The following is a 22,899-nucleotide window of genomic DNA, read 5'->3' as shown; positions in this document are numbered from 1 at the left end:
TAGCTAGCCAGGCGGTCTTAGAACAAGCCCTATCACCAACCAAACCGAACAGAAAAATCTGCCCCCACTGAGAATCGAACCCGGGACCTCTGCGTCCGGGACCACTAGACCACAGAGCCGGTCAAAAAATTGTGTCTAGAGGGACAGCTTTGGACTCGCCTACTCGATACGAAAAGATCGATTTTGTTCAAGCTTGATCTCATTTGTAATTCCTAGATCTTTGTATGTTCTGATGTTTTTGTAATGTTTCAAAATGTTTTCATTAAAAACCAAACATTTTTATGAAAATATAGGTATATGAGTTAAGGTTGCCAAAGTAGTAAGGTAAGGTTTAGAAATGCTGAAATTTACAAGCTGTTTGTTTACTCTTTTTCGATTCTGTTTTCGTTCTAAGAATCGGTAACGGACTCGAGTTCAGTACTCGAATTTCCAGACTAAAATTGACTCTTTCTCGACTCGAGTCAACATTCGAATACCAAACGTCACTCGAGTATGAATCGCAGACTCGATGCGAATAACTTAAAAACCTACTCGGTCCACCAAAACAGCGACACAGCACTTGTTCTAAGAATCGGTAACGGACTCGAGTTCTGTACTCAAATTTCCAGACTAAAATTGACTCTTTCTCGACTCGAGTGAACATTCGAATACCAAACATCACTCGAGTATGAATCGCAGACTCGATGCGAATAACTTAAAAACCTACTCGGTCCACCAAAAAGCGACACAGCACATCACTAAAATTGACGACAACTAATCGGAGCGCTGCGCCGGCGACCGGCATCCATTAAAAGTTACGCTAGACGTAGCTAGCTCAATCAATTTCCATTCTAAAGTCAAGGTAATAAGGTCGACATAACGACGTGCGCGTGCGCGGCGTTTCTTACGGAAGTTTTTTCATACGATGCTATTGTCTTCGAGACAGTAAAATGATATAACTGTCCTTGAATCATGTAAAGGTTTCCAATTGGAATAGGAATTTATTGAAAGAAAATCTCTAAGGGATTGTTCCCACGGAGATGTCCCATTTTTTGCAGGATCCAGTTACCATGTACGTTTGCAGTGACCCGCAAAAAACCTATCCGTTCGATTTTGTAATCCGAATTTCAAACACTTGTGTGTTCACACCACGTCCAGTTTTGCGGGATCCTATATACTGGATCTCTGATGGGTTTCTTCACTAATCTAGCGTCAGACATTACAATCCACCATAAATGATTGCCATGAGTCATACATCATGTAGACCGGGTACAATAGTACCACGGGTCAATAGTACCATCGGCGATATTTCTTCATACAAGCGACGTTAGGTTGTGTGCATAGCGTCAGAATATGCGCTTTTTGTGTTTCCATCCGCTCACCAGTCGGCGGCGCTTGCGCTGAGAAACGAAGATGTACAGGAAGGATTTTTGTTTTTTGCCCAGCCGCAGTAAGTTTTTACGTCAAATATATGAGCCCATAAGTTGCCTAATATGATATTTGTTACAAGGTATTGTTGTCAATAGTTTATCCAGGCTCTAAACTTTGTATCGACAGCGAATAATTGGCATTCACTGTGAAAATGACTGAATTTTAGGTGAACTACCTACTTGGAACAATTGTACCAGTCTCAATGGGGTCAATTGTAGCGGTACAATCAACCCCGTGGTACAATTAACCCCCGGAACCTTATTTTATACTTACTACATAATATTTTAAATTGGTTATAATAAAATAAGTTATTATAAAACATTCACGTGGTTATTATTTTTACAATGTTAGGCATACCTACCAGGCATTAAACCCTTCTGAATATGTACATTTTAGCTTAATTCAGTAAGTAACTAAGTATTTGAACGTTTTGTTTTAGATGCCTCGGCGTAGAGTCAAAAGTACGGATCGCGGTTCAACGGATCTATTCCTTCATGAACAGGCTTATGAAAAAATCTTGAAAGGTCGAAGCAGTAGTAGATATAAATAATCAGGGTCAATTGTACCAGGGGTCAATTGTACCCTCATACAAAAATAGATTTTTCAGTTTTGATATTTCTATCATTGTTATTATGCTTATTGTTGTTTCAGAAGCAATATCCGAGCCAAATAGATGGCATATTATGTAGAAACAGTTAGTTTTTTCATTTTTATGGAAGAAATGTTATTGTTTTGTTTTTAAACTTAAGTGTTGATTTTTCATACTTGTTCCTAAATATTTTCGATCTCAATTAATAAATACTGATGATTGTAGGAGATTAAGAGTACAGAATACCAATAAAGGTGATGATTAGATAAACATAACTACTTTTATTGCCTCATATATTATTGGTACAATTGACCCGCTGTAGGGGTCAATTGTAACATGAGACATCGTTCAGTTCAAATTGGTTTTTCATTAAGTATTCGAAAGAATAGTTCAACTCTGCATGCTTAAATTTGTAGCTTAAGAGTCTAGTTTTTACAGCATCCTAACAGAATAAGTTATATTTCATTAGATTTCTCAATATTGAACAATTTCCAAAAAATGGTACTATTGTCCCCGGTCTACCCTACTTATAGCCTAGAACAGTCTACTTTCCAGGAGGTTTGGCATGGAAACTTCTGTCTAGGCAGAGTGAATTTTTTCTATGGTCTAAGCTAGGTTAAAATCCAAATCTTTTGTTACTTCTACAGAATGTTCTATTTCTTTGCCAAGAAACTTTTTTGTTTCTGTTCTAAATAAGCATTTCTTACAATATCAGCGACATTTAGTAAAACATCGCTGATATAACATGAGGGTATGTTATCATCCGGTAGGTAGGTATGTCACTATTGTATAGTACCTATAAAACAGTCGCTTTCCGCAGTCTGTGTGTTGTTATTAAGCTTAGATCTTTAGAACTACGCAACGGATTTTGATGCGTTGTTTTTAATAGATAGAGTGTCAAAGTCAAAGTCAAAGTCAAAATTTCTTTATTTGTTTAGACTAATAAATAGTTCTTACAAATCGTCATTTTGCTCTTAAGGAGCCTCTACATGTCTCATAATCTTTTTACCCTACCAGCGCTTCGAGACCAACATTTGGCAAGTGCTGAGAAGAAGCGCCGCAACAAACTCAGTCACCACTGTCTGCCGGTTAATATGAATAAATAGAAAAAGCAGTAGTAGGTACATTTGATTCAGGAGCAGTGAGTCAAGATGAAGGTTTATGGGTATAAAACACGCATATTATTGAGGAGAAAAGCTGGGAAATTCTATTGTACCCGTACGAAGCCGGGGCGGGCTGCTAGTATATTATATTGGGCTATTGATCTCTGTCTTTGACACGTGCAGAATGTCGACTGATAGACTTGCAATTACAATGGCGATGAATCACTTTTCAGCTGCCCCACATTTGTCTGCAAATCGAGACCTAGCCTCGCCCTGAATTTGGAAGTGGGACTATCGCCTTTCAGCTTTCAGACGCGACTGGAACAAAACTCGTGATGTTTTTTGATGAACTCAATACTGTATCTTTCCATAATTTATAGTTCTGTAGTTATGCATCGATATTATTTTTCGAGATATTTTTAGAATTCCTCAGAAAGAGGTTTGCATTGTAACGTTACAAAGGTGGCTGAGTTTCTTCCGCCACTTTTTCGCAGCACTAGCAGATTTATGTTGTCCCGAACTTATGGTGGGACTTGGGGACGCATCATCATCATCATCATCATTTTAGCCATAGGACGTCCACTGCTGAACATAGTCCTATCCCAATGACTACCACATCGCACGGTTGGTAGCGGCCTGCATCCAGCGCCTTCCTGCTACCTTTATCAGGTGGTCGGACCTCCTTGGGGACGTTTAAATAAGTACAATAATTTCCTTGAAAAAGGCCTATTATTTATTAGTATAAATAATTTCAATTTGCACGTAAAGACAGCAATAATAAGATGAATATGTCAACAACCCAGTAACCAATATTTCTATTTAAGTACCGACGACGTAGATTATAACCCATTTTTAGAGAGGCAGTCATTTTTTAAGGGAAAAATTATGCTCGGGGTGCTAGACTGATTTTAATTCTTATTGATTTTTTTGATATTTTTTTCCTTTAATTTGAGGTTACTCATGATTGAAATTGTGAAAACTGTACCAGACAATAAGACTGTACCAACCCAAATCGAGTCGTGAACGTTGCACAGTCGTACGCGATGTGTATCAAGATAAATCTGCGCATGCAAGAAACTCGAGGGGTGTGTGTCGATCACAACACTCTCTCGAGCTTGTAACGTTCTCGCGAATGCTCGGAATGGTGCTCACGTCTAATAGCAAAGGTTTTCTTGCATACCAGTTCCTTGCACGTTCCACCAACTCTCCAATCATTATGCTTATGTTAACTGGTTAGGCCGTATCTGGCATACGAATAGATCGTACATTTCATTTTCAATTTTTTAACCAATTCCAGAAAGGAGGTTCTCAATTCCGTTGGTATCTATGTTTTTAAGTTGTAAATAGAGGCATACATCCTTCAATCATTTTGTTTACAGTTGGATCTTGCCTTTATTTGTTCAAAATTAAGCTTAAGCGAGTCGGCAAAGTCGAGGGTAGCTCCAAAATTTGAATCGAAAGAACGGTACATTATGCCTGCGTTACAAGTAAATGCAGCAATTCGTATTCACCTTTACATTTTGTCGCAAACCAAGAATCGTGAACTCGCTCTCGTTACGGCCGTGAGTCATGCTCGCAGTCCTTTGTTGCTGTGTGTATACTTACACTACACACAGCAACAAAGGACCGTGAGCACACTTGTGCTTATCAATTCCTGGAGTATCAGGTTCCACAAAAGTTGGCACTGCATTCAATAGAAGCCAATTGTGGAGAATAGAGGCACCGAATCGTTAGACTGCCTTTGTAATTGGTCTAGTTTTCATCTGCATTTTTCTAGTTTGTATATCTGTTACAATCTTACAATTCAAATTCTTTACTTTTATAGAGGTCATTTTCAGGGCACTTATGCATGTCCAAAATATTGCTTGCCCTACCACCAGTTTATCTAGACATATGGAATGGTGTTGAGAAGACCGCCAAACTGCCAAAGAGGGCGACACTTGCATTAAATTTAACATGTAACACTTATAAAATAATATTAATAAATCTTGTAGAAATGGCGGAAGAACCATTGTTTTGTTTATGACAGGAAACAATTTAAAAACTTTGTTAGAAATGGAAACTAAAAAGAATCTTTGTTGACCTTTTTTAAATTCCCATCTATTCCTTTGGCATCTTTCTAGGAATCTTTTTGGGACCTTTTTGGCACCCTATTTCTTTAGTATATCTACTTCTACTAGTATCATTCTACATATGTAGTACATATTTTACAGAATAAACTCATTCTTATTCTGTAACTAGGCTAGGTATCCCAATCGTTAGGACTCCTATTGTAAAAAGGTAGATAGTCCATTTTTCATCGGCATTTCGTTGGATAACCGACAATCGTAATAACTTTGCATTGCGTGACTCAATACGAATAAGATAATGAACTCAGCTTGGCTCATTTATCATCGTCATAGCTACAGACAAAAACAAAACAGAAAATGTTTATTTCTTACATTTCTGACATGTTCTGTCTTCAACTCGGAGGTGTATGATAGAAAAAGTGATTTCCTTTTTCACTGTCAATTTATTAATTTAAATATCAAATTCAAGACGCCTATAAAGTTCAGGCAGGGTTGTGATTCCACTGGGGGGCTTATAAGGCCCGTTGTGTTGGGCAATCGCTAGGAGGGCTGTGGGAGAAGGCTTTGTTCTTAATTCCATAGCTGCCTCCCACTTATTCTTCTCAGCTCCAGCCTTTATGTTGTCCCGAAGTGGTGGTAGGGCAAGCTATATTTGGGACGTGTATAAGCGCCCTAGAAAGGTCCTCTGTAGGTACTCAATAAACTATTTGTTTTGATATAATATGGCGAGTGACAGAGCACCGGGGTCTTTTTAGTGGGTCTACCTCGTCCTTCTGACTTGGTGAGCCCCACATAACCTAGGGTGGGTATGCAATTCAACGCATTTATTCTCCATTAAAAAATGGTTGTGATTCCAACTGTTTCAATGTAAAAAGAAGAAGACACATCTCCCAAATTGCTCCAGAAATTATATAGAATAGCGACAAAACCCGTGCTTAGAAAGACTCAAATACAAAATCCATTACAGTACTTGTTTTCCCCAAAACAATCTTAAAAATACAGGCATTTGCGCGCACGACCCACTGGCTTAGCGATAGGCAGGCTGGCACCGTTCCAGCCTCGCAGGCTCCGGGACACTAAATTATAGGGAATATTATTTATCCCCGGGCAAATTACCCAAGTTGCTTCAACAACCTATTGTACACGGTTTTTCCGGAGAGGTTCGCCCGCATCTCACCTGACGGAAAGTGACGATCAGTACGAAGGTCGCCGAATTCCCAAAAAAATTTGAATATTATTTATTTCTGGATAATTATACCCAAGTTGCTTCAACAACCTATTTTACACGGTTTTTCCGGAGATCTTGCCTGCATCTCACCTGAAGGAACGTGATAATGATGCCAAAGTTGGAAGCAAGTTTCTGTCGGAGTCTTTAGAAAATATTTTTTTTATGCAGATTGCAGAACAAGTCAAGTATTTCACAGCACCTGATGTTAAGTGAGATGCAGTCTAGGATGGTATACTTGCCCTGTAAATCTCTAAAAGAGGCCCGGATTATAGTGTTCGAGAAAGACAGAGGCTAGGAATTCCAGTCTCTAGCTGTTCGCATTATAAAAGAGTCAGCGAAACGCTTAGTGTAAGCGCTGGTCATAGAATTTACAAGAAATGGTTGACCACAGAGGAACTGCTATTACAGTATTACTGTTATTACTGGCTACGTTACCTCCAACTGTCGAATAACACCACAATACTGTTTTAAACTATTAATCAAACACCCCGCATTATTATTTGGCTACATTTTTATCCAATGCGGGTAGTTAATTGAATTTCAATATACATAGAAAAAGCTGTTTGTGAGCATCAAATAAAATACTGTAGTAAATTAGCAATAGTAATATTCCTGACATTGAATTGCAGTTCGCTAAAAGATTCGCGTGTTTTAAACCTTCAGCTTTAGTTACCGATTTGACATGCTTTCTTTTATTATTCTGCGCACGTAAGGTAATCTTGGTATTCTATTAGTTTGGTTATTTAGGTTCTATTGATGATACAATGTATACACTATGAATTGAATAGCTAAAATATTTCAGTTTTCGGACTAGGTATGATAAAACGTAAAATATTAAGTTAGGGTATCCATACTAAGCAGAATCGTAGGATATTTGCGAAAGAACGCAATAAAAATAATAAAATTAGTTAAATTAAGTTATTTTTGAAAAACAGGGAAGTTTTTGGCTTGTTTATTATTAGACCGTTCTATTCATAAATAAATTACTATCAATCTTCAATTGTTTTAAGTCGATTTAAAACAAGGTGATGTTTGAATTTAGGAAACAACTAACCACGAATGCTTAAAAGATGACTACCTAGGTACATAAATTTTACTATCCGTAAACTTTAGAATGTCACGAAATATATCACGATATACGAGTAAGTAGCACAATTATTATATTGAATCATCAGTAGGTCATACAATTTCGTGATGCAGCAAAATATCTTGTCAAGTATTGTTTTGATGGTTCTATTTTGTTCCTAAATTAGATTATTAGGTTTCTTTTTTTTATATGGACTTACGTAGGCAAAAAAAAGTCAGAATTATAATTTTTTGCAATTCCAATCAGTAGAGTCAATCAATATCATTTCGGAAATTCTTATTGGTTTATTCGTTCCTATTTAGGTACTTTAATAGTTCATCAGTAAAATACTCAACAGCTAAGTTACAAAATAGGGCCAGTAAAATTAGTTTGTACTAAATCAGATAAAACTGACAGACAATACAAATTGTATTGTAACGTCTAGCCTTTGATGGTGACCACCAATGTTTGTGTAAGATTTATTTCATTTGTTTGTTTGTTGTTGTCTATGTCTGTTACATCTAGAGTTGAGACCATTATTTTAATCTTGTTTATCGTGTTTTCTTCTTTTTTTCTATCAAATACTTTAAATCTAACAGCATTGTCAGAGCATTCTAAATCAGCTGAGTTTCAAACCATATCTCAGTAATTAATGCAGTGCAACTTGTTACATGAGCAATTACAAATTCCGTGTGTACTACGAGTTATTTAATTACTACGCTAATTAATTTTAGTTGAAGACTTTCATTGAAATGTTTTTTTCAGTCTTAAATAACGTTGGACGTATGTTGGTGAATTTTATTTATATTTTATTAGGAATTTTAGGTAAAAGTTGAACGACTGTTCTTTAATTGGAATCCAAATATTTTCTAACTTGAATTGTGTAAGAATTTTCCAAAATGTCAGCAATAAACTGCAATGTTATACACACACTTGTATTTTTAATCAACTAACTGTACTTAAGCAAGATTTATAAAGAATTTTAAGTTAAAAATAGTAACAAACGTTGTGCAATTTGCGAATTAAGACTTTGCGACTGATCAATAATAATATTGGTTTTTATAACCTAAGTTTTGTTATTGATTACCTTGAAAGTTGTCATAATTCATCATGAATTGATGATTTTCTGATGACTTAGTCCGAAATTGTCTCGAAAATGATCACTATTTTCACATGAAGATCTATTAACCGTTATATTATTGTGTATTCTTACAAGATTGTTCCATTTGCAGTCAAAACTACAAAAATGTCACCCAAATTCGTTCTCCACCCCACCAATTCCATTGTGAATCACCTAAGCATGTTTCTTATGAGATTTTATTCGATCAGTACACCCATTGATGAGCCCTGAAGGTATGTAAAGCTTGTATTTATAGAAGATCCGACGCAATGCTTCTGTAGTAAGCCACACCGTAATAAAAGGAGCCCCGGAGGGCAGCACTGCCCTATTGCAATGGGTATAAAGATGAAATCGAACGGGTCTCCTCCTAGACGTGTAAAACAAGAACTTCTACGTCCATCCGAGCAACAGGAAGCGTGTTTACCCTGTCTTCGATCGACATGACTTCGTCTCGTTTCCGAGAAATTTAACGTTCAAAAACATGGAGTTTGTTGTTAAAATGACAAACGACTCGCGGCGCGCGGCACGAACGCTTTCGATGTCTCCTGCTCGATGCTCGACTGGTATCGATTCTGACTCTGTTACGCGTAGATTTGAGGATTCCGAAAGGCGGACAGGAGTCAGCGACTGCGTTTTAATCGTACAAAAAGACTGATCTTGTATTGACGTTTCGTCGCTGGAGCGTTACAGGTTACAGCCGCACTGTGTGTCGCGGCTGCGGCGTTTCCTATCACTGACACTGCACTGCACGGGCACACTGCGCTCACCTGAGCCGGACGGGTGGCGGGATGTTGAAGGCAGGGAACAGCTTGGCATTGGGGCTCTCGAACAACATCGTGATTGTTTTTTCACCGCGCGCGCATCGTGCACCGTCCGCGTTGACTGGCGGTCGGCCGGACACTGACTGCCGCCGGCTGCTGCGCGCCCCGCCCCGCGCCCCCGCCGCCTGTGACGTCACGCCCGGAGCGCCTGGCTTTTTCACGCGCGCCGCGTTCTCGATCTGCCCTCCCTGTCGTCCGCGTCCTGTTAGACAAGGAGGGGTAGCGCCCGCCAGCTGTAGCGAGGAAGGGTAATAGGCCAGTTTAGCCCCTTCGTAGGGCTTCGGTCGCAGCGTATTCACTTGCCATTTGTTAGGCCTCTTTGTGTCGTATACACTAGACAGGTTCATTTCTTTAAATTATGATGCAACTGAAAATTGTCCTTATTTACGACACAAACGAGGTGAAGCAGCACTTGTTAACATGACCCTCGCAAGTTGTTGTTGAAAAATATTAAGGTAAAATATTTATTTGACGTATTTTTTTACGTATTTTTGCTCGGAAGTTCTTGTTTGAATGTAATTTATGTATTTGAAATAGGTACCTACTAACTTGACTTATTGCAAATGTTAAGTCAGATATTGAGTCTATATTTTACAGCAGTAATTCAACATTACTGAGAAAACAGAACCTAGGCACAGTAATTTGATTTATACTCTGAACCTTACAGACATGAATTTTTGAAACTCCCATTAATTCCCGTAAAATCCTAGCGTCCCGTGGACCCGATGGTCACCCTTATGATTTTGAAAAATCGTTAATTTCATGGTTTTAAAATTGCAGTTCATTCGATTTGGGATTTATTGGATTTAAACTGATACCTAAGTAAGAACGACAACAGCACGACAAGATAAACACTGAGATCTTTTAAAAGGCGTTATTTTACAAAAAAGAAATAGTTTTTGGGCCCATTTTAATGTCGTTGATAATATAAAATTATTTAAGTTTAGCTTTACTTTTCCAATTGGCTTTAGGTGATAGAAGTTTTAAAATAATCGAAGTGGATATAATATGCTAGCATTAATCGTTAGTATGGTCTAATTTTAGACAAAAACTATCAAAAATTCTACAATGTAATTTTAAAAATTTGCATTCAGTTCAAAGACCTACCCTACTTCCTAAATAAAATTTCCCCCGAAGTCCTTGAACATTTTCCCCTACCTACATGAGGTGATCGATCCAGATACCATATCGAGTCAGTAGGTACATGGTAGGTACATTTATACAGGGTGTTAGGTAAATGGGTATGAGCCGACACTAGCCCATGTTAACATGGGCATATAAATGGTATGATGAAGTCAGAAAATTGATATCTTCATTTTAATTATTTTAATTTTCATACAAATCGGATTTTATAAAATTTATTTTGTATGAAAATTAAAAAAGTTAAAATGGTGATATCAAATTTCTGATTTCACCATACCATTTATATGGTCATGTTAACATGGGCTAGTGTCGGCTCATATACCCATTTACCTAACACCCTGTATACTTTACTAAGTGAGGTAACTGACATTTGGTCCACCGTAATTGCAAGTTAGGAATAGGTAGGTATGTAGCATAGATTCTCCTGTGATTGAAATAATTAAAATTCAAGATTGCAAGCTAATCTTGTTAGATATTGAATGGGATTTTGACCTTCGTTCTGTAGTAGGTACGCAATGGATATGTAGTTTCGGACAATATGGATACGGTTACGGATAAAGGAATAATATTATACCGGTTTCGGATATTTTTTTATTTCAGATATCCGAAAGTTTCAGTTACGGTTATGGATATTGTACGACGCACCTGGTTTAAACCGTAGATAACAATCAAGCAATAATAGATGTTTCAGAAATTACTTTTTCTTATAGGCACTTGTCTTAGTCACTAAAGTCCTACTCTTTATCGTCGATAAGTATTCTTTCTATGCCCAACCGGGGAATTGAACCTCGAGAACAGGCCACACTCAGTAACCACTAACCACAAGCTAGTGCCAGACCATATTTATGGTCATGAGTCTGAAGCTTTTTGCTCTCATCATTTAAAAACTATACAAGAGAGATTCTTTCTGGTTCATGTCCAGATTTCCTGAAGCAGTTAAAGCGGTGAAATCAAAAATATTTTATTCCATTTTAGACCACAGATAATAGTAGTCTTTGGACCACAGTGGCACTTATGAAAAACTAAGCTCTTTACAGTGTTATTAACCAAAAATTCTATGTTTTAAAGGGTGTTTCTTAATACCTACATTATCACGACCATATTTTTAATCCATGGCTCCGTGATAAATACTTTCTGCGACCGGCAGAAGCTCCTGAATAAATAATTAAGTAGGTACGTTTATCGCCAAAACCTCCCAAGTCCCTCTTTCTCCCAATTTTACATATTCAACGGTCGTACGAGAGCCCGCATTGTATTGTGAACCAATTTTCTGATCCACTGACCTCGGTAGAACTAAAAAACTGTAAAAAGAAGACATTGGATCACAACTCGAGCCTCCACCGCCAGTCTTAGCTGACCCCCGCACGCCGCCCGCTCTTGGAAAACTGAATTCCACATACAATTATAATGAGCTATGGCGGCTCAAGACATACTGGTCTTTTGGAAGCTTATCGAAAGATGCAAGAGATACGTGTGAAAATGGCCGCCAAAATTGGATTGTTTTTTATTTAAAACCTCGAAAGTAACGTTATTTTCCAATAAAATTACGAAAAGATGTTGCTAGATTTTTTTTCTAGTCTAGTTATTTTACAGAATCTTAATCAATACTTAACTTATTTTAATGCAGACTGCAGTTGCACACAAAGTAAAACCTTACTACGTAAGTAGGTATAGCTAGTTTATTGTTTACGTACACATAAAAGTTCTCAGTATTCCAATAAGTAGCGTGGGCAGGCTCTCCACTAGGTGGACCGACGATCTGGTATAGGTCGCAGGAGGTGCCTGGTAGCGGGCGGCGCAGGACCGGGCGCTGTGGAAATCCATGGGGGAGGCCTTTGTCCAGCAGTGGACGTCATTCGGCTGAAACGAACGAACGAATCAGAATCAGAATCATCATTTATTTGCTTTAAATGTGGTACAGAAGATGGATACAGTTAATGGTTAGGTCTCACAATCCAATAAGTAAATAGTTTTCAAGTCTGTAGGAAATATTAATAACCTAGATTCAGACAAATCCTAAAACTTGATCGATTGCCTCAGATTGTACTTGAACCCGCGACCTTTGGCCTGGGTGAATGCTCTGGCCACTAATCTACGGATGTATTGTTAAACCTGTAAATAAATCAATAGTGATGATTTAACAATCACGCTTAATTTAATCTAAAAGTCGTTGGGGGAGAAAACCTTTTAGTGGAATCCTATGGCTGAAATACCTAATGATGATGACACATACATAAATCCCGTAGAAATCATAGGTATTTTTAAGTGGATCCTCCTTGAACAAGTTAAAAACAATTAAGTAGATTAGATAATAGATCCCAAAAAAAATTACGACAACGACCGGTCCTGTGCTGCCCGCATCCAGGTGCTTCCCGCGACCTTCAACAGATAGATCGTCGGGGCTTCGCAGATACGATTCAAATTCAAATCTTTATTTGCATACCTAACCTACCTATTAAACATTCACAAGGTTTAAAGGATGATTTTGTGGAAATCCTTGAGGCCTTTGTCCAGCTGTGGACGTCTTTATGAACGAAAGATTTGTAGCTGACCGACTCCATTTTAGCAGCAAACCACACTAAATTCTTTGTAGGTACTACATAATTATAAGAAATAAGTACATAGAAACGGTGCGGGGGTGGCGTGGCGACACACCGTCTGAACTGCTGCGGCGTGAAGTCGCCTACTAAATACAAAATGTTTACTACGAACCATAACTATCTTTACCTATTCCCTATTATCTCATATTAAACCTTTTTACTTCGAACCATAACTTCTAACTCCTCCTATGTTCTTCTGATACTTTCTTTGCGAGTCCAATGACAATTTAACTTTCCCCCGGGACAAACTTGACCTTCACTGGTTGGGCTATTGGCGGTCAAGCTGTAGATCCTGGCTACACAGGAGTTGCAGCGGTGGGAACGAGAGGTGGAATAGTCCCGTTATTAACTACCTGACCCGGCGAACTTCGTACCACCCATGTTCTATAAAAGAACTAAGAAACTAACTAACTACTTAACTAAGAAATTTTAAAATCGGTAAGTATTTTCGAAGCCTATTCAATTCAAACAATAATCAAATCTCCTCTTATAATTACACAATAATAAATTTATTAGTGTAGTGTAGACAAAAGAATTCAATTTCGCTACAAACAGCTATTGCTTTGGTTTGCACCACTTTCAAACCGCTGTTAACAGGTAAGTAGGTTTAAGATAACCTCATTATTCAAACTCCATTCACTAAAACACGGATCAAGTATGAAGTAAACAATCAGGTGTTAAACCGTGTCATAACAAAACTATTGCGTTTCTATTTCCTTTAATTTCACTATTTACGCTTTCGTCGGCAAATCGTGCGGAACCCTCGCGGTGATAATGGATTTCAGAGTTAGGCGTTTTGTCACCGCGGCCGCGAGTGCAGGCCAATGACCTGAATAAATTGCAGATTTCATTGGTTACAAGTTTACAATAGTGTAACGAATGCGAAAGTTTTTTTGTTTTCGATCTAAAAAAGCCAGAGGCTAAGCTGTGACATCGTACCTAGGTACTTGTGTTTGTAAGAGGTGTTTTATTCAGTAAAAATTCATAATCTGTTCAGAAGTCGCGTCTCGCGATACATTAGCTATCAATTTTAATGAAACGATTATACATTGTGACGATGACGATTTTAAAAAGATCAAAGCTGGAATCAAACTTGGGACTTTCTACATCCAACCAATCCAACATGCCACAGCAGTGGAGCTACAAGTTAACAGTCCGAAATTAGCTATACAACTTTTTGCTTTAAAAATAAAATTATTTTTTTATTTTGTAAATAGTTTTTATCATTAGTAATTTTTAGATTTTAGTTTTTAAGTCATTTTAAGTTAATGTATAATTATAAAATTTATTCTCTAATAAATACTGAATACATAATACTTTTGAAACGGCTAAAACTGCAAATGATACAGAATATGTCTTTAAATAATATTTTGTGATTAACAAGTAATATCTAAAATTCACGAATATGAAAATTACCACAAATAAAATAATTTCTACAAACTGCATTGACCAAAATCGGAACGTGTCCGTCACCTGTCAATGTCAAAAAGTTTCACAGTTGTCAAAATTTATTTATATGTACACGTCAGTGTTATTGTGGGATTTTTTGTGTAAATTCTAGAAAAAATACTAATAAGTTTAATAAATTCATCTGATTTATTGTTAAATAAACCTTTTTCGACCACGTTAAAGTACTGCATCTTGTTGAATTTAAACATTGTGCAATAGTTGCAAACGCGGGCATTATCTCAGTGTTTTCCGCTTGACCTCAAGTTTTTAGCCCACGCAATGGATCCCGAATACGAGGAACGACAGAACTACTACTCACTTAATCCTTTTACTTATGGTAAGAATTTGCTGTTTATAAATTCACTCGGTAGGACACAAGTTATGTTAAGTTCTAGCAAGTCACACACTTCCTTGATCAGAAAGTATGGTTTTTATAATCCTGGACATCCTCAGTTCAACTCCTTTACTCCACATTAGGTTAGAAAAGGTGTTTAAATTTTTGTAGTTTGCCAATTGCTTGAAAAACGATTCTGTCCATTTATACCATGAATAAAGATGAGAGTTAAAACATAATATTTACCACACAATAAGCACTATATCGTTTTGTAACTGTTCTTCCCTAGAAAATGGCTTCAACTTCTAAAACAACATAATCAAATGATTCGTTTTGGCGAATTGAATGACTTCCACAACTGGACAAAGGCCTTCCTCAAAGATTTCAACAATGACTTGTCCAGTGCTATAAAATCATCACTTTTATAACGGCTAATAACGGTAAACAGATATTTACTCTTCCGACGCCTGTGCTGCCTGCATCCACGCGACCTTTACCGGATCGTCGGTTCGCCTAGTGGGAGGCCTGCCCACACACATGCATCGACATCATCAAATAACTTGTTTAATTGAAAACAGTGTAACTCACCGAATCACTGTCTATTCCCAGTGCTGCGGTTCCTAGCGCTGTACGGCTGGTACGCCATCGGCGGCGCGGCGGCGCTGCTGTGCGCTGCCGCCTGGCTGCGGCCGCGCTACCGCCGCTGGCTGGAGGCCAAGGAGGACGCGGAGTACCATAAGAGTGAGTGTAGATCATCATCATCATCATTTCAGCCATAGGACGTCCACTGTTGAACATAGGCCTCCCCCAATGCTTTCCATGTTGATCGATTGGTAGCGGCCTGCGTCCAGCGCTTCCCTGCTACCTTTACGATGTCGTCGGTCCACCTTGTAGGTGGACGTCCCACGCTGCGTTTTCCGGTACGCGGCCTCCATTCCAGAACCTTGCTGCCCCATCGGCCGTCAGTTCTGCGTACTATCGTACTATGTGCCCTGCCCATTGCCACTTCAGCTTGCTAATCCGTCGAGTGTAGATCAGTTGACAGCATATCAGACTACACACGTTTGTCGCAAAATAGCCTGTATTACAATGTGATAAGAGGCCACTGTGTGTTGCTGGATGTCCTGATATCCATACATATTACTGGAACCTCAGAAGTGTGTTTGTCTACTTTGCAACCTCAAACAGTTGTGGCAGTACAATCAGGCTTTTAAAGGTCTTGAAATTCAGAGTGATTGTATATTTTTAGTATGCATGACATAATAAATCATGCGTTTGATTCCCAGTGCTCTCAGTTTCTAACGTAATGGTATAGTTGATGCAATTCACTAAGGCGAGTGAGCTGTACATGTGTGGTGGCTTGCTACTGTTTGTTTTTTATGTTTTGACAGACATTACACTATCGTTATGAGCATGTACACGTACACACACAAGTAAAGCTCACTCGCCTTCATGCGTTGCACTTGCAAGAACTGTAAATATATGAATGTTAAAAATTACTATCCCAATACAATTCATAAGATGAACCATTGTAGTTCAGTATTGTTTAATTAAAGGAATCCTATCTTTCTCCAGACCCTGACAAAGCCATAGCGCGTATGGAGGCGATCCAGCGCGCGCGTGAGAAGCAGCAGGAGCTTCTGCTCAGCGCTTCACAGAGGGCGTTAGAACAGCAGAAAGAGGTTAAAAATATAGCAAAGAAAATTAATGCATTTTATAATCATCATCTCAGCCATAGGATGTCCACTGCTGAACATAGGCCTCCCCCAATGCTTTCCATGTTGCCCGGTTGGTAGCGGCCTGCGTCCAGCGCTTTCCTGCTACCTTTATGATGTCGTCGGTCCACCTTGTGGGTGGACGTCCCATTTCACCATAATGCATTGAGATATAAATAATAAAGTGTCAATAATACTTACATTTGCAAATTCCAGCGTGAGGAGCGCAAGAAACAGGAGAATTTGGAGAGGCTGAAGAAATACGGAGCCGCTGCTGGGGGTCAGAAGCTCGGCACGCCCGACGACGGTGAGTACTTACTGAGCTCGCTGTTAAGGCTATCATTATCAGGTCAATTATGCCCCTTTTCACCATCAATCCCTAATTTTTAAGTGACCTCTATGGTAATATAAAACAGGAATTTTGTTTTCATAGGGATCGCTTAAAAATTAGGGATTGATGGTGAAAACGGGCTTTAGTCTCCTCTGCAGGAGCAAGTCCTGATAGACCAGAGGTAAATAGAGGATTTGGCCTACTCTTCCCACGCTGGTCAGATAGAACCACCTTTTAAACAACAACCAAGAGAAGAAAGGGAATGTTCTATTCTGCGAGAACCACGTGGCCATGGACCTATAAAAAAAGTCGGACGGATTCTCATCAACAAAATACTGTGACATTAGGATACACCAGCTTGCCTGTACGTACAGGCCGGCACGCACACATTCACACCCTGATACACCACTTCGAGTGCAAACTTCACACAGTTGACACATTTAAGCAGCGAAAAAACAACACGAATACGACATGTCTTGTGTGATGAAATTGTGTAAAAACCGTTTTGTTCGAACAAACAAAAATTAAGGAATCACATTTCACAGGCAAAATAATAATCCAATCACTTATTTCCCGACATTAAAATATTAAAATTAATTGAAATCAAACGTCATTCACTCGAAAAAATAATACGTCAAAGACCAGTGTTCTCAGTTATTTACGTGGGAAAATTACCCGAAATATGGGAAATTAATAATAATTTTAGGACTTTTTAGTTATTTATTACGCATACTATGGAAATAAAATAAATTATCATAATAATTGTGTTTTAATGGGATATATTTTCATAGGCAAATTTGATCCTTCCCAAAAATGTGGAACTGCGAAATTCAAATTTTCTTACATTGATTGCAAGTCAGTGTCAGGTTGTATGTTAAAAAAAATCTATCAGAGATAATAATAATATATTGATGATGCATAAGATTATGATTATAATGTACACAAGATTCGTAATTTGTAACTGCGTGAATCATTTTTGATCAACATTATGTACCTACATACTAGAGATGAGACGTATTTACTAGAACAGATCCACACACTAGGTATTTTACAGTACTAGGCGGCACCTATTCCAATTTTTAAAATGCTTGATCCACCTAGTATTTTATAAATTACACGATTTCCGACCCTACCGTCAAAGTAATAGAGGTTATTATTGCGTAATCCGTAGTCGTGTATTACGCGCACCTAGTATTTCTCGCTAAGCTTATGTGCGAACGTAGAGATTCACTCCGTCTCTGTCTGACCAAACAAATTTGAGCGCGACGAAGCAAACGCACACAAACGTAGTCAAACCATAATATTCATATAAATAAGAAAAAATATGTAAATATTTTTATGAACCAAATTGATATCTTTTAAATACGCCAACTTTTAAGTTGACAGTCCTAAGCCTGTTGAAGTATGAAGGGAGGAATTATTATTCAATTTCAAATTGCATTATTCATACTACGGTTGTATCTTAAAAAAAAAAGTATTTTAAAGTCATATTACGTGGATTAGTCCGCACTAGTCGCGTCAAGTATGCTAAATTACTACGTACTAGGTGGAATAGGTATTTGGATCGAGTATAAATAAATACTAGGAATAGGTGCACCTAGTATCAAATTTACCTAGTATAACCCATCTCTACTACATACCCTGACACACTGACTTGCAAACAATGTAAGAAAATTTGAACATTGAAAATTTCGCGCCTACCTCAACGCATTCACCTTTCATCCTTTTAAAATGGCACGGAATAATTCTGTCTACATTTCCAAGTAACATCTGCCGATCTATGTTTTTCTTAAAATAAATGGGTAAAATGTTTTGGCTAACATGGCATCCCTAAATTCACTCACACAATAGACAAACGCCAAAATTTTGCGTCACAGTTTTGTTGTAGCGCGAGTTCCGTCCGCCTTTTTTTATAGGTCCATGCACGTGGCATAATAATTATGAATTTTTTTTTTTAATTTGGTTGTGTATTTCTGTCTTGTTAAGCCATGTATTCATTAGGCAACATTTGTTGATAAACTGTTTATGACTAGTGTGAAACAAGTTTACCATAAACACAGGTTTCTGAAACTTGGCCGTCCACACTTGCTCTCCACTCATAGCGGGGAGCACGGCAACATGTATCATAATCAATGTTTCATCCTATGTTTATGGACTGTTTATAAACTGTTTACAGAGATGATGGAACATTATGAAACATTGTTTATGAACAGTTTATAAACAGTGTTTATCAACAAATGTTGCCTAATGATTACATGGATTTATCTATCCATAAATAAATACTTTTGTTTCAGATTACTTGCCTCTGAGCGGTGGCGCATCCACGTCATCATACCGCCCGCCCAAGCGCTCGGCGTGCGGCGGCGGCGGCTGCGGGCGGTAGGGCGCCGCCCTAGCCATGGAGGGGTGTGGAGTGGGGGACGGGTGACAGCACTTTATGCGCAAATTGTCGAATTCTCTAATTGTCAAGCGGCCGCAATCTGCCAATTCGCAAAATGTCAAGTTTTAAAAAAAACCCTTAACATTTTAATGACTAAAGATGACCCACGCTGAACTGTCCCACCAAACTCAATGACAGGGGGGCGCTACCATCGTTCAACTACATGGTTTCCAACATGGCAAAAATCGGAACCAGCGATCCGGTATTGACGGTGGCGCCCCGCTGTCAATGTCATGGATAGGACAGTGGGTCTAGACAAAGTGCAAATTATAATCGCAAACCAGTCGCAAAGTGGTCGAAAAGCCCCTTTTTTGTATGGAGTTTTGACGGATTCGATTTTCGATTCGATCAAAAAGTGCGTTTTGTCTAGGGGGGCAGTTCGCATTTGAAATTTTGCGAATTTGGCAGATTTGCGACCGCTTGACAATTTGAGTATAAAGGGTGACAGCGTGCATCAGTGGGAAGGGGGAGGGATAAATTGTCAGCAAATAAACTATTTTCTTTCTTTCAAAAAAATGTATGTTGAATTATTAACAGTTAATACTCTTTAGTAATAATAATAGAAGAGCACATGATGCCATTCTCACTTAATCATTCATCTCTTCTCTCACAGAGGAGTGCTAGTGAGTGTATATGAGACAGAAAGATTTGTCAAAATTATATTGCACAGCAGTTCAGTTATGTTTATATTGGTGTTACTTAATTATTTAACTTTAACTAATGTTCGTTCGAGATCTGTTTATGTACTTGACTGACTAAAAAACTAGTCAGCAGAAACTTTTTGTATAATATTACTTAGCAATGTGACGTGAAATGTGGGTGTTCAGTATTGTAATAAAGCAATAACACTATTAAATCTTTTGTTTTTCTTGTTTTCAACTTTCAAATTCAACGAGTTTTTTTTTAAAAGCGAACATAATGAATGAATTTATTACCTTTCGTATGTTCGGACTTTGGGCAACATCATTCTTTCATCTGTATCACTCCAGCAGACTAGCATATCATCTACTTCTAAAGTCCGGTCGCCGAGCAGATAGACGCCAAGTTACCCATCCTTATCGCTCGCGCGTAATTATATTGCGACTGTGACGGGCGGCCGCAGTGTGTGAGCGCGACAGCAATAATATTTACGCGCGAGCGATAAAGCTTGGGGTCATTGGACGAAATTCTATGTGCTCGGCGACCGGACTTTAGGATGAAGTTCTGAAATGAAACAAGAAATGTACAAAATAGTAATTTTATTATCGTTTGGTATCACCTCAACGACGCGCGCCGCTATATGTACAGGGCGCCGCTAGCTTAACTTACATGTCACAGATATCAAAATTGGTTTGTTCTTACCTACCTTAAAGTTAATATACCTAGCGGAATAGAGCAACAGCACTGAGCGAGCGAGATGTCACTAGCAGTAAGACTGTGTGATAAAAAGAGATGCGTGATGCGACGTAAGTGACGTAACAGAACGGTTTTTGCAACTATTTGACAGTTAGTATTTATTGGCACGCTGAAAATTTGAGCTCTGAGATTCTTTCAGATTTTATATATGTGAAATCGTGGAGGTTAATGGGGCTTCAGAAACGTGGTCACTGGTTCAGTGATTGATAATTATTGTACAAAACAGTGAAATAATCCTGACACTGACACACAAATTACATACAGTGACAACCGAAAATCGGTTCCGTTTGACAGCTCGTGGTTGTTGCTCTATACCGAAGGAATATCAACTTTATGTTAACTACGCTATAATGAACATCGCAGAGTTCTGCCAACTCAACACCAGACGGAATTTAACATTGTCAGTATATTTGCAAAACTGCCTACCTAGATAAAGGTGAAAGCATTTCTGTCCACGCGAGAATCTTTTTCAGTACAATTTAATTATTTAAGTGTAAACTTCAGATTCTGCGTTCACCTTAACACGTTATAGGAATGGAGTACAAAGGTTTAATTTGGTATAAATTCAGTGGGTTGCCACAAGAGAAAATAAAAAGTAACAATCAAGAACTAAAAAGTTTTGGTCTTTTTTTTTCAATTAGCAATTAATGCTTGAGTAAGCCTAAATACAATGTTAAGTTTCGTCTAAAGCCTGTGTTATGAAACTTAACTGAAGTATGAATCTACACCGAAAAAAGAAAAAGATTCAAGGCTGAATTTGGTCTAAGTGAATATTCAGCCAATTATAGTCCATTCTTGAGTTTTGTTTGGTTTCATAATACAGGCCCATAACTGCCTTACCCCTCCCATAAGGCATAGCTGGTGGTAATTTCATTGCTTTAAGACCTTAAGACTAGTAGACAAGGTTCAAAATATATTGACTACAACATCCCCGTCGTCGTATATTGGCTCTCTAACTCTAAATTTTAATAAACACGATGCGATTCAACGCACAAAACAAATATTTTTCAGTTTTTTTACATACAAATCACAAAGTTCACACTGGTGAATTTTCTCACAAAAACCAGTGCTAAATTCTAAACTTGACAGCTAAAATAAGTGTTGTCCTGTTCTATCGTACATAAAAATGAAAAGAACAACACTAGTTCTGCCGTTTTCTTAACCAAATGATTGCAATATTTTCATTTTGACTTCAATTGATCACATAGTGTTGCCAGTACACAAAATACAACTTACTCGACTATAGATACATAATTTTACAATACTTAGGAAACTTATAATTATCTATTGAGTAACTATAAAATAAATAGGTACATTTAGACGATACAATTTTGTGATTATCATAATATTGCTTACGCATGGCCAAGCGAGTCGATCGACTCAGAAAACGCCAAACAAAATATATGCATGCATATAACGCCCGTTTAAAGTCTAACGCTTTTGAAACGTCAAGTGACAAAAATCAATAAATGTCATAATTATTATTATTTATAGTTGTCCAACGTAGCAACAATCAGACTTTTTTTTATTAATTAATCTAGCAGCAATTGAAATAATTATTAACATTTTAGGTATTCAATGTTGTTTTGACGTTTTCTGAATCGGTTTTCATTCCGTACCTCCTTTACTATCCGGATAAGAGATCGAGACAACAAAACGACGCAACGTCGCGCTAAAGTCGATTCGATTAAGGTACATTCACACTACCACGCGTGTAACAGTAGCTAGACAGTGACATTCGTGACAGATTAAAATTCGTTTCGCTAAATCTTTTTGAGTCCTCGGTCTAATATTAATGTGACAACTACGTAGCAATGTGAACACACCTTTATTCGCTACGGTTACTTAATAAAAATAAAAACTAACGATCATACATTTAGCTAATCATTAAGATGAGAAATAATAATGTCAAATTATTTAAATAATTATTACTTTTATTTAAAGCACAACTGTAAGTCTCGTTGCAATTTACATAATCTTAACATTTTTGTGCTATTTTGTACGCAATATGGGTAATCTAGCGACATAATTGAAATAATTATTGATTATTACACTAATTAAATTAAGAAACAACCTACATTTTGAT

General features: G+C 37.8%; 2 protein-coding genes across 2 annotated transcripts in view; one reads left to right on the top strand and one right to left on the bottom strand.

Moving 5' to 3' along the window:
* Positions 1–9,472, bottom strand: part of LOC135085877 (RNA-binding protein Musashi homolog 2) — a 162,801-nt gene extending 153,329 nt beyond the window's left edge. The window contains exon 1 of the mRNA XM_063980661.1: positions 9,353–9,472. Within this exon, the coding sequence (XP_063836731.1) occupies positions 9,353–9,420 (68 nt within the window). The 5' untranslated portion in view covers positions 9,421–9,472. The remainder of the gene's footprint in view (positions 1–9,352) is intronic.
* Positions 9,473–14,640: 5,168 nt separating this feature from the next.
* Positions 14,641–20,274, top strand: LOC135086159 (selenoprotein S-like). The gene is made up of 5 exons (XM_063980962.1): positions 14,641–14,935; positions 15,542–15,673; positions 16,508–16,614; positions 16,864–16,954; positions 19,273–20,274. The coding sequence occupies exons 1-5, from the start codon at positions 14,878–14,880 to the stop codon at positions 19,359–19,361; spliced, it is 477 nt and encodes a 158-aa protein (XP_063837032.1). The 5' UTR covers positions 14,641–14,877; the 3' UTR covers positions 19,362–20,274.
* The last annotated feature ends 2,625 nt before the right edge of the window (positions 20,275–22,899 follow it).

Source organism: Ostrinia nubilalis, chromosome 30, assembly GCF_963855985.1.
Source record: "Ostrinia nubilalis chromosome 30, ilOstNubi1.1, whole genome shotgun sequence".
In the NCBI taxonomy this organism is placed as follows: domain Eukaryota; kingdom Metazoa; phylum Arthropoda; class Insecta; order Lepidoptera; family Crambidae; genus Ostrinia; species Ostrinia nubilalis.
This window is presented reverse-complemented; position numbering and strand designations above follow the sequence as displayed.

Bases quoted from the DNA above. Each gene is read 5' to 3' on its own strand.
- LOC135086159 (XM_063980962.1), top strand. From the start codon at position 14,878: ATGGATCCCGAATACGAGGAACGACAGAACTACTACTCACTTAATCCT. The intron at 14,936-15,541 runs GTAAGAATTTGC...GTCTATTCCCAG, and splicing joins ACTTAATCCTTTTACTTATG to TGCTGCGGTTCCTAGCGCTG. The intron at 16,955-19,272 runs GTGAGTACTTAC...CTTTTGTTTCAG, and splicing joins GCTCGGCACGCCCGACGACG to ATTACTTGCCTCTGAGCGGT.